Source organism: Microtus oregoni, unplaced genomic scaffold (genome assembly GCF_018167655.1).
Source record: "Microtus oregoni isolate MIOR12 unplaced genomic scaffold, Mior012 000009F_ref0000495, whole genome shotgun sequence".
In the NCBI taxonomy this organism is placed as follows: domain Eukaryota; kingdom Metazoa; phylum Chordata; class Mammalia; order Rodentia; family Cricetidae; genus Microtus; species Microtus oregoni.
Genome location: NW_024543068.1, coordinates 41,388,358 through 41,401,259, shown reverse-complemented (window position 1 = coordinate 41,401,259; position 12,902 = coordinate 41,388,358). Strand labels below are relative to the sequence as shown.

The following is a 12,902-nucleotide window of genomic DNA, read 5'->3' as shown; positions in this document are numbered from 1 at the left end:
GCATACAAAATTGATAATAGTCATAATCTGCACTTACTCTTCACCCCTTTCTTCCCCTTTCGTTCCTTCTTGTACTGTTCCTTCAGCTTACTTATTAGTACCTGGTCTACATCCCAAACCTCAGCAGTTGGGGAGAAGCCATCTTTATCTACATGCAGCATATTATTAAAAGAAAAAAATCAGCAGTTGGCAATGCAAGCTGTTGGCAGTAAACTGTTAAGCTTTACATCATCATAATAAAGATATTGTAATAGCATATACTCAAGACACTTTAAAGGTGCAGTCTCAGTTTGTAGTTCCCAACTCAACTAAATGTCCTTAAGTTCCTAAGCATTTAATATCATCCACAGGTAAACAATACTTCATTTTTATGTGTCACAAATTTGAGGAATATTCTTTTATCATTGGACTAACATTAGAAATCTAATATTAAAAAATAGATCACTGCATCTTTAGAAAAATGTTAATAAGTATTCAGCCAGCATCATATAAGCAAATAAATGAATTGCATGCAAATTCATAATAAAATGCAAGCTATAAATGTCAGTGCCATTTCATTGATGAAATTAGTCATGCATTCCTGTCACACTAGTTCTGCATGCACAGGATAACTGTATGATAGAAAGGCATTCTAATCCAATGTAATACACATAGTTCCCAAATACAATGTCTCAAATAATTCACACAAAGCATTCAAAGAACGCCACCTCTGTCTCCACCCCCTCCCAACAGTTCAACATTTCATTACCTTTTTCCACTGGACTACAACTAAAGATTAGCAAAATAACAGAATAAAAATAAAACAAATAAGAAAGTTCAAATTCCACTGAAGTCTTGATTTGAGCTGAATTTTTTTGAGGGTAAAACAGTGACAAGCACAAAGAAGTTAAAACACACATTGCTTTATACTTGGTACTATCTTTCTTGTGTGTGTTTTCAGCAATATTTAAGTAAATACTTATGCCTGGTGGGGAAAATCTACTCATAATAAACTAGTGAAATCTTAAAAAGACAGTATAAAAATGCTTTTCTTAGAGCTATTTTACTAATTGAGGGTTTTCATTCAATTAGTTTTAAGGCAATCTTATTATTACTAAATTTAACAGTTTCAGACTATTTTATAGTCCTCTTAAATAAAAATTATACCCAAACACTTAGTTTTTAAATAAATTATACCAAATAATAAGATTTTAGTTGTAAATTGTGTTAACTAAGCATATGCTGCTTCTCAGGTTCTCAAACACTCCCTAGGCCTCCCGTAATCATGGAAAGGCCTTCCTGCACCTCTAGATTGATATGTAAAGCAAGCCTAACAAGAGCTCTTGTTAGAAGAGCAGAGAGAAGAAATTCAAAGAGCTCCTGTACCTCAATTCTCTTCTACAATTGTTATGCCTTTGTTATACCATCATAAGTAGTTGGTATGTGAAAAGATTTTAATTTGCTAAATTCTGGTACTTGAAACTAACTTACTGAAGATTAGTATCTTTATGATTAGTATTGTCAAATCTTGCATTGTAGCAGTTTTTTAATATTTTCTTAAGAGAAAACGAATTTTTAATATACTCTAATCACAAAGGTTTCCTGAAAACTAAGCTGTATCAAGAATCCTGTTCATTTACTGAATAATGTGAACATAGTAACATGGCCTGAGTCATGTGAATTTCTCTCTTTTGTTTGAGGACAGGGTCTTAGAACATACACCAATTAGTCCAGACTCATGATCCTCCTGTCTCAGACTGGCTGTAGTTATGGGCTCACACCTCAAGACCATCTCATATAGTCATCTTAATGACACTAATGATTCCTGTTGTCTATTACTTAAACTAGGTCAAATTAGCACAACCTAAAAGTAGTATGTTTTACAGCCAGAGATTTTATTAAAAAAAAAAAAAAAACAAAAAAACCCTTGAGACTTAAGTGGCACAAAACCTTACACAGGAAAAAAACTAATTACAAGGACCAATTGTCTAAGTCTGTGCAGCAAGAATGAAGCTGTGAATGGCTGAAGTACAGCAGTAAAGAGTAGAGGGAAAAAGCAAAATACATAAATAAACTAATTAAAAAAACCAAACCAAACCAAAACGAAAATTACTTGCAAGATAACCTCAAATCTAGAAAGCAAAAGTAAACTAAGGCGATGCAAAGAACAGGTTGGTGGATGCATATGTGCACAAAAATATCCTGGAACTTGCCTGGTAAATAACAGATGATTTGATATTGCTTATAAGAAATAAGTAATAGCAAAAGGGAAGAGGCAGGATAATCTTCTATATATTAATCCTGTTTTAAAAAATCTAGGGGGGGGGATACCAAGAAATGAAGTTGAATCAATTATGGGAACCTTTTTTTTTCCCTAAAAGAAAATACAAGCATGCACAAAAAAGTTGATTCCAAACAATGTGAAACCACAAAACCATGACATTCCATTATGGTAATTCTGACCACCAAAGCAAAATTATACAAACCTATTAACCATAGCATAAATTTTTAAATAGCTTCACTTTATGAAAATAACACTTTATGCCTTGTCTGTAAATATCAATATTCAGATATTAATTACATTTTGTGATCCTAATAAGTCCAAAGATCATATTTTTAAAGAGTTGAAGAAAATAAGTGAATATTCTTAAAATGCCATGTATCTCCACGAGAAAAAGGCAAATAATGACATACCAGCTAGTACTTTTAATTGTGAAGAACATAAAATTAAACTATATTATCTAATTAAATAACAGTGTTAGAACAAGACTTACAAGCTTCCTTTAGAAGCAGTGGTTTCACAATATAAGATTCTGGAGTATGTTCAAGACTTTCATTTCAATCTAAAAATCTTCCTATTTAAAAATCATTAAAACTTGAGCAAATGAATTAAAAATAAAGGCAGTGTTTTTACATGCACGCTCTTAAGTTTCAAAAAAAATGAACATGATAGCTGTTGAATAGAGAAATTTTAGAAACACTGCAATGTCCTTTTTGCTTTTATACAGAAATTACTTGCTCAAAGTTCCAGTCTCTTTGGGTACTAAGAGGCTTTCCTAGTTATTTCCAGGAAATTTAAAAAAGAATAAAGGTCAAGTAGTGGTAGGTAAATTGTCACTCATAGATCAAGTCCTCTTTAAAACTACGGTCAAGTCTCTGAACAAAGGACTACTCATTTGCACCTGACCTTATTAAAGAAATAATCCCATTTCACACAAATTAAATTTCTAAGATGTTTGTCATTCGGACTAAAAGGTAAAATTCTAGCCACTTTAGATAAACAGAAATGGTTGTGTGTCAAGATTTAGCTAAGCAGATGTTCAACACACTCTTAAGTAGATTATATGTATACATATACATACTTAGCATGATTAGCTCTATAATATTGTAGGTGATTTCTAATTTTATAACTGACATTTATTTATGGTCCCTAAAATACACATATACTATGAAATATCTGTATATAATTTCTACTTTTACATGACTGAAATTTTCAGGAAAAAGAACCAGTACTTTTAAAGTTGTAAGGAAACTACAGTCCAAGATTTAATAGGCTACATATAAATTTACATGTCTTTTCTTTTACTGTTTCTCCTACAAACAAATAATCTCCTAAAATACAGTCATTTGAAGAAAATACAAACACATACAAAAGTCCATATAGTAACTGTGGAGTCTATATTTTCAATAAACATGCCCCTTCTATTTCTTCTCTGAAGTAAATCTAAAAATGATATTTGAGCTATAAATGAGAGCATCCCTGAAGATGGGAGTTACAGGTGGCTGTCACCAAGTGCTAGGAACCAAACTCTGATCCTCAGAAAGTGCTCATAACCACTGAGCCATCCTATTAGTCCAACATTTTTTAAAAAATCATGTTTTTCTTTTTCTATTTTTCATTTGTTGAGAACAAGGTTTCTCCGTATAGCCCTAGTTGTTCTGCCTGGAACTCCCAGGCTGGCCTTGAACTTGCCTACCTCTGCCTCCTTGGTATTGGGATTAAAGGCATGTGACACCATGGCCAGCCCAAGTGTGTTTTTCTAACACCACAGTGATTTAAAAACAACAACAAAAAAAACTAGTGATAAATATTTTTAGATGTATTAAACTAACCTCCACAAAAAGCTCTATAAATATACTTTGAGTTCTACCACCTACTAGATAATATTAAACAAGAGCTAAATGAACATATTAATGGAAAAAACACATTTTAAGCTATTACCTTGATATATTTGTTTTATAAGTATATAAATAGGGTTTTTAACTTCTGATACGCCTTTCTTTTGATTATACATTGCCTACTATTAGCTTTAAATATCACTTTCAAAGTTTAGGCCATCACATTTGTAATCAGAATATTATAGGCAACAAGTTTAATACCCTCACTAAATCTTGCTCATTATTAGGATTATAAATCAGATTAATTTATTCCTATCTACCACTAAGAGAGGTAACACCATATGGTCATATGAGGAAGTATGTTTTCATAAAGCTTTGATTACATAAAACTAAATGATGTGTATGAATAAAACTGAGTAATTCTTGTTTTAAAAAAAATCTGTTAGGAGGAAAAAAAAAATCAACAAAACATTCCAGATCAGCTTCTGAAGTCAAAAGCCATCTACTGAAAATCTGTCACAAAATCTAATAGACTAGGACCAAATGCCTCAAATTACCAACACCAACTGCTCTTGATTCACCTGCTACCATACACTCAGACACACAGATCCCACACACAATGTTTAATAATAACCACCTAGAAATGCTACATTTCCTCCCACCCAAGGTTTCTTTGTCCCCCTTACCCCATTCTGTACCATCCCCTGAACTCCGTGCTTCGCCAGCCCCTTCACCATCTTCTGCAGTCACTAAAAAGTCGAATTCTTTCAGTGCTTCCTCGGTATCAGGATCATCAGTTAAGTCAGCAGCTAAACCTTCATTACCTATCTGTAAAGAGAAAATAAGCTAATAAGTACTACTTCTAATTCCTCATTTTAAAGAGGACCTTTAATGTTTTCACTTCACAATATTTATAAATCTACTTTGAAATGATCCAGATCCACACTTGTACTTTCCCACAATTCACAAATCTCAAACTATGCCCTAGACAAATAGTTCAACATGCTGTATGAAGATCCCTTGCAAAAAGTGACCCACAAGATGTAGTACTAGGAAAGATCCAAGTTTTAACCTCAAGAGTGTTCTTTAATTATAGTTAAGTTCACAGATGATCCCCACTCATCGTCTACTCACCCGCATCCTGCTAAGTTAATTGGCTGAACACACTGCTAACTGTGTGCTATCACTCATGGCAGCATAGCATAACAACTTAAATTGGTTGTGCAACATCCTACCTCCCAGAACAAACAAAATCTCAGGTTTTTGAGATGTCTCAGCAAGAAAAATGCCTGTTAACGACCTGAGTTTTATCCTCATAAACTACATAAAAGTGGAAGGAAAAAACTAACTCCACAAAACTGTCCTAACTTCCTTGTGCTGTGGCAAATATGCAGATTAAAACACACATAAGTTTAAAAAATAAAACTTCTATGCACCCACAAAGTACATCACACATATGAAAAGCTCAGAAAGGTTAAAAGGTTTTGAGAAATAATTGCATTTTTTTCTATATTATTGCAAAAACTCAAAGTGCCACAATTGAATTTACTCACTTTTCTTATTTTCTTTTTTTTTTTTGGATAGACAAGGTATCAAGAAGCCAAATGACTTCAAATTCACTATCTAGCTGAGGGCAGCCTTGAACTCTCTATCCTCCTGGCCTCACCTCGTAAGTGCTGCACCACATCTAATTTATGTGATACTTTAACCTACAACCTCGGGCCTCACTCTTTTTTATTCTTTTTAAAGACATACACACGAAATACTGAACACTACTTTGATGTTTACAAATGGGGATATTCTACTTTTGGTCCTGTAGAGCTAACTCTCCATTCATTACTAAAATATATTAAGTCCATTTCTTAGTATATTAGCAAAAGTAAACTTTTGCTAACCCTTACCAAATAATCAGGATATTAACACATATTTACAATTCTTATCAGTCCCTCACCCACATTGGGAGTACACTGTTCATTTACCTCCCATGTGATAGCAAGATAAACTTCAGTGTGACTCCAAATTGTTATAAGATTGTAGGACTAAAAAGTATGCCACTTCTTTTTTAAAAATTTTCATAGGATTGGACAAATACATGAAAAAGACCTTTTCTCAGCCATTTAGTGATTAATATATGAAATCATAACTCCTGCATCTGTATATAATGCAGGAGTAGCTGGCAATATTAATGTTTCAAAGGACACCTAAAAAAATTACTGTTCAAATTACTGTATACAGAAAATGATGTAAATCTCCTACTTTGTGCTTATTGATCCGAAGTTTCTCTTTTCCTTCTGGGATGCCCTCAATCATGTCATTTTCTTCTTCATCACTGTCATCAGCATTTTCTAAAAAATTGAATGTCTCAAGAACATCACCAGATGGCCTGTAGAAAAAGAAAAAAGATAATTCCAACTACTTCAATCATTGACTCTACTATTTCTTCCTGCATACTACTTTAATACTTTTCCTGATCTAGTGGTACTAGGAATTGAACCCAGGGTGTCATACATGCTAGGCAAGTATTCAATTGCTGAACCACATTCTGACCCTTCTAATTCCTTTTAAAACTACTTAAGGATAACTGTTGCAATTCAAACACCACTTAAATTTTTGTTGCTGAGAGACTGGGGTCTTACATAGTTCAGATTAGTCTCAATTCATTGTGTAGATGAAAATAACTTTGAATTCCTGATCCTCCTATGAGGAGGCTTGGTCCACTACTGCTGGGTCAAAACAATCTAATTAAAAATATATTGCCTAAACTTTTTATTATAGAATAGTTTTTAAAAGATTATCTATAATTAAAATAAGCATTGTTCTATATTTATTGAGCTCATCCAAAGCATTCTGTCTAAAAAATCTTAGGTAAATGCTACAAGAAAATAAAATCTGGGAACTGGAAATGGCTCAGGAGGTAAAAGTACAAGTAAGAGATCATTCAGGGGACCTGAGTTTGGCTCCCAACATCCACATCGGATGTCTCACAATAGTAGTCAGAAATTCTAGCTCTTGGAGATATAATGCCTTCTTTGGGCATCTGTTTTACAAGTACAGAGCCACACACACACACACACACACACACACAAATTAAGACTTTAAAAAGAAAAACAATCTAGTAAGTTTAAACATTCGAACACGTTATCATTTCTCAAAAATACCAGCACAAGCAATTTTGCAATTTTTCATAACCTCTTATACTTTAGTCTAAATGTTTAAAGACTAAACAGTGAAACACAAAAGTTAAATTTATTAAAGTTGCCTATATTTAAATTTATGAAACATATGTTCCATACCAATCTGTGGGGAGCAGAGGAAGCCTGTGTGGATGTGTGTTGCTGACATGAGCTGGCCAGGCTTTGTTGTGATGTACACCCTTTGATCCCAGTGCTTGGGTAGCAAAGGCAGGAAGATGTGAGTAAAAGGTTAGCCAGGGCTACCTAGAAAACCTTGTCTCAAAAAAACAGAATAATAAAGACACAAACAATGTCAAAGACCAAAGTCTCAATTCCATGGAGCGGCAACCCTTTTCAGTACCAGGCTCAAAGGGATGGCAGCCTTCCTTTGCTCCAACTGCAAATGTTGACAGTGTGTATGGAGTAGAAATGCATACAGTTTTCTAACCTACCACAGATACTGATGGCCTGAAGAGACTGCTCTGACCAAGATGAGCGAAACGTGTCTCCTTGATTCGGTTGCAGACCATAAACCCCTGCTTCCTGGTTCAGTAGTATATACTAAACACACTGAGCTTCCTGGGTGCTGTGCTTCTCCATCAGAGAGCCCAGGCAACCACCCCAGCTTTTCTGTGTGTAAGTATCCAATGTCTGTAATTTTATACACCCACCACCCAGTTAGGGTTCTGGGACCCAAAAGACACCAATCTGTTTTATCGATTTCCTATATATTAAAAAAAAAAGGTATCTTTAATCTGTTAAAATATTTTCAAGTATTTCAAAACTACTCATATAGTAAGTAATAGCAATAATCTATTTTAATCATTTTACTAAGACTAATCTGAGTTCCTGTATATACAAGCAAAAAGGGGCTTTCATACAGTCATTTAATGTCTAACAGTAGGAACAACTCTAGAAAACATAGCTAAAAATGAGATTCATAATGAAAAGTCTCTGCAGTACCACTGGACTTTGTTGTACCTAAGTTAAACAATGTTCATCTACAAATACAAATCTTACCTTTTGATTTCTTGTCCTTTTTGTTTAGGAGATTCACCACCATTCAAAATCTGTTCTAAATTCTTTGCTTCTACGGATCCATTTGGTTCTGAATTAGACAGTCCAAGTAATGACCTTACCCGCTGAGATCGTACATCTAATATTGTATCAGTGTATCCTACTTCTTGAAGATACCTATCAAGAGAAAATTAAAAATTAAAATTTAACATACTGGGGACTGGAGAAAAGGCTCAGCAGTTAAGAATTGAGAATACTGAGAAAGGGGGGAAAAAAGCCAGGCAGTGGTGATGCTCACTTCTAATCCCAGCACTTGGGAGGAAAAGGCAGGCAATTTCTTGTGAGTTTGAAGCCAGCCTGGTCTACAGAGTGAGTTCCAGGACAGTCTCCAAAGCTAGAGAAACCCTATCTCGAGAAATTAAAAAGAATTAAGAATACTGACTACTCTTAACCAGAGGACCCAGGTTCAATTCCCAGCACCCACATGGCAGCTCACAACAGTCTTGAGGCTAGAGGGATGGCTTGGGGCTAAGAGCACTTGCTGTTCTTGTAGAGGATCTGAGTTCAGTTTCCTACACCTGCATCAGATGCCTCACAATCCATCTAGATCTTCAGTTCAGAGGATCTGACGCCCTCTTCAGGCCTTAACAGGCACTGTATACATACACTGTACATATAATCAGGCACACATACGTAAACATTTTATCAAAATTTATGTTTAAACACTCCTAGTAAACAACTAAAATAAATTTAGGAAAAGCTAAAAACAGGAAGAATGATTAGAATAGCAATAAAGTAAGAAAGCAAACAAATAAATTAGAAAAGAGAATAAACACAAGGAAAATAAGCAATATAAACTTTTTGATACACAAATAAATGCAATTAAACAAAAAGATTAGAGCAGGTATGGTGATTCACTCCTGAAATCCCAGCATTCAGGAGGCAAAGCAAAGAAAAAAATAAAGGCTACAGAAATAAACTATCCCCCAAAAGTGCAGGACCAGGAATTCAAGGCGGCAAGCCTTGGGTACCATGCAACAATCTTGTTTCAAAAACAGTTTGGCTATAAAAATAAAGGGAGAAAGTTTAAGACTCCACGGAGATTAGCATTTGAAAGAAATAATGACTTCCTTACAGCCATGCCCACTCTTTACTCTAAACCAAGCTATATGTGGTGGACAATTCCTTTCCTTACCCCAGTGATGTGGGATTTCCCTCTGTATGCTGTTAATACCATTGGTTAATAAAGAAACTGGCTTGGGCCTGCGCAGAGCAGAATAGAGGTAGGTGGGGAAAACTAAACTAAATGCTGGGACAAAAGAGGAAGAGTCAGAGAGAAGCCATGTAGCCCCTCTGGAACTTTACCCGGTAAGCCACAGCCTCATGGCGATACACAAATTAGTAATGATGGGTAAATTAAGATGTAAGAGTTAGCCAATAAGAAGCTAGAGCTAATGGGCCAAGCAGCGATTTAATTAATAGTTTCCATGTGATTATTTCAGGTCTAAGCTGCTGGGTGGTCGGGAAACAAACAAGCAGCCTCCTTACCATAACACCCCAGTCTCTAGACTTTGGACTAAAAGAACTGCCAAATTCTTACACAACCTGGATAAAAATGACTGAGTCATTGCTGGATTAAGTCAGACTATTTTGAACACTTCTGAGAAATGAGGTTGGGGAAGCTATCACATGAAGGAAACAAGCAGATTTTCTTCAGAAGAAGAGAATAAAACCAATAAAGAGAAGTAGATGACCAGACACGAGATTAAAACTGTATCCTGGGATTTTCTCTGCAAATTCCCCAAAGCTACCTGACTTGATACGTATCATTGAGCGTTTCTTTCAACTCTGCCAATTATTCTAGTCCCTTTTCCCATCAAAACTCTGTTCTTAGTCATTTACAAGAATCTGAGTACTGGATAACAATTAAGAAGCTTAAACATAATATAAGAAGAAAAGTAAAGGGGCTGGAGAGATGGCTCAGTGGTTAAGAGCATTGCCTGCTCTTCCAAAGGTCCTGAGTTCAATTCCCAGCAACCACATGGTGGCTCACAACCATCTGTAATAGGGTCTGGTGCCCTCTTCTGGCCTGCAGACATACACACAGACTGAACATTGTATACATAATAAATAAATAAATAAATAAATAAATAAATATTTAAAAAAAAAGAAGAAAAGTAAAAAGTTGAAAGAGTTCTAATCTTAAACTCTTCACATTTTTAGTCAAGTGGAAGCAGAGGAACACTACTGAAAGGATACACACTATGCTGAGATGCGGTACTTGAGTTTTGAAGCCCCACTGGGGGCCATATAAATAGATGTTGGGAGCCATTTGGCCTGGTTTTGGATCAGTATATGAGTGCTTGTGTAGGTCAATCAACAAGAGCCCATTTAAATGGTGAATAACACAGAAGTTCAAGTGAAGAAAAGAACACATGTAGACAATGGTGGCACACGTCTTTAGTCCTAGCACTCAGGAAGGGAGGCAAGCAGATCTCTGAGTTTGAGGCTAGCCTGGTCTACAGTGAGTTCCAGGATGGCCAAGACTATACAGAGAAACCTTGTTTGGAAAAACCGACCAAACACAAAACATGATTGCGCCAGATGTTGGTGGTGCACGCCTTTAATACCAGCACTTGGGAGGCGGATCTCTGAGAGTTTGAGGCCAGCCTGGTCTACAGAGCAAGTGTCAGGACAGGTTCCAAAGCTACACAGAGAAGCCCTGCCTCGAAAAATCAAAACAAAACAAACATGATTACAATCCTGCTCAGACAGGAGTACAGTAGTTATAAGTAATAACAAAGGATCCAAATATACTCCAGGGCTATCAGCAGGATACAGATAGCAAAATTTCCAACTATAAAAAAAAAAAGAGCCACTGTATAAAAAGACAATAAACAGGATTTGCCATAGAGTTGTCTCTAGTACATCAATAAACAAGCATCAAAATTGTTCCTCAAAAGTTTCACTAAGGTCTAGAGACATATCTTGTTCAGGTCCTGGGTTGAGTTCCTAGCACTCACAAGGTGGGATCCAGTGCTCTCTTCTGGCCTCTAAAGGCACCGGGCATACACACACACACTGAATTTTTTATCCATATGTTATATATGTGGGTGTATACATATATACACATAGAGATGCAAAAATACTCATGCATAAAGTAAAATAAGTGTTAAATAGAAGAAAATTTGGTAGGCAATCTCTGAGGAGTTTCATACAGTCAGTAACAATTCTTTATACTCTCATACACTGACTCTGAAGTGAGTACTGTGTGCCTTAGATGAATGATGCTACAATATTTTTTTGATGTCTAAGGGTATTTTTCCTATATGTATAAAAGTGTGCAGGAACACAGTTACTAGATGAACATCACTAGTGGAAGGCAGATAAGGGCATCAAATCCCCTGTAATTGGAGTTATAGCCAGCTATGAGCTACCATGTGGGTGCTGAGAATTAAACCTGATATCCTCTGCAAAAGCAATCAGTGCTTTTAAATGCTGAGCCATCCCTACAGCCCAACCCAATACTACTTTAGTTCAACTTTAGTTTGGTGTAAGAGCTCCTTCTGTATTTGTGTTGCTTTCATTGGTTAATAAAGAAACTGCTTTGGGCCTGGTGATAGGGCAGAACTTACGTAGGCAGGGAGACAACTGAATTCTGGGAGGAAGAAAGCAGAGTCTGAGAGACGCCATGGAGCTCCTGCCTGAGACGGATGCTGCTTAGAATCTTGTGGGTAAGCCACAGTCATGTAGCAATACACAGATTTAATAGAAGTGGGTTAGATCAAGGCATAAGAGTTAGCCAATAAGAAGCTAGAGCTAATGGGCCAGGCAGTGTTTAAATGAATACAGTTTCTGTGTGATTATTTCAGGTGTAAACTAGCCGAGTGGCCAGGACAGAACAAAGGGCCCGCACTCCATGTAACATTAGTTCAGGCCTTCATCTAGTTTTTCACATTTTTTCAACCATATAAGAGAAGGGGCTAGAGAGATGGCTCAACAGTTAGGAGCACTGGCTGCTCTTCCAAAGGACCAGGGAGGCTCAGGGGAGCTCAATCCCCAGAACCCATATCGCAGCCCATAATTATCTGTAACTCCTGGGTACCTGACACCCTCTTACATGTAGGCAAAATCCCAGTGTATATCTATCTATCCAAATAAATAAATAAATACATACGTGTCTTTAAAGAGAGAGTGGGGGGGGGCTGGAGAGATGGCTCAGTGGTTAAGAGCATTGCCTGCTCTTCCAAAGGTCCTGAGTTCAATTCCCAGCAACCACATGGTGGCTCACAACCATCTGTAATGAGGTCTGGTGCCCTCTTCTGGCCTGCAGGCATACATGCAGACAGAATACTGTATACATAATAAATAAATAAATAAAAAAAAAAAAAAAAAAAGAGAGAGTGGGGGGAGAAAAGGGAGAGAGGGAGCTACCTTGAAGCTAGAGGAAAATAAGCTTTAATTATGGTTGAGTAGGTAAAGTTACCTACAGCCAAGCCTGATGACCCGAGTCATCCCTGTGACCCAAAAGTGAAAGGAGAGCAACAACTGCTGAAAGCTGCCCTTTGATCTCCATAAGCAGCTGTGGTGCACACCAACGCTGCACCCCCACAT

The 12,902-nt window shown here is 36.3% G+C and overlaps 1 protein-coding gene across 3 annotated transcripts in view; it reads right to left on the bottom strand.

Moving 5' to 3' along the window:
• The window catches only part of Strn3 (striatin 3), an 80,078-nt gene that overhangs the window by 34,000 nt on the left and 33,176 nt on the right, over positions 1-12,902 (bottom strand). For 2 of the 3 annotated variants that reach the window (XM_041658712.1, XM_041658713.1), the window contains exons 5-7: positions 8,292-8,465; positions 6,355-6,481; positions 4,785-4,926 (exon numbers count right to left, since the gene is read on the bottom strand). In XM_041658712.1, coding sequence (XP_041514646.1) covers positions 4,785-4,926; positions 6,355-6,481; positions 8,292-8,465 — 443 coding nt within the window. Of the gene's footprint in view, positions 1-37; positions 149-4,784; positions 4,927-6,354; positions 6,482-8,291; positions 8,466-12,902 lie in introns of all 3 variants that reach the window. The other variant, XM_041658711.1, reaches the window with a different exon arrangement.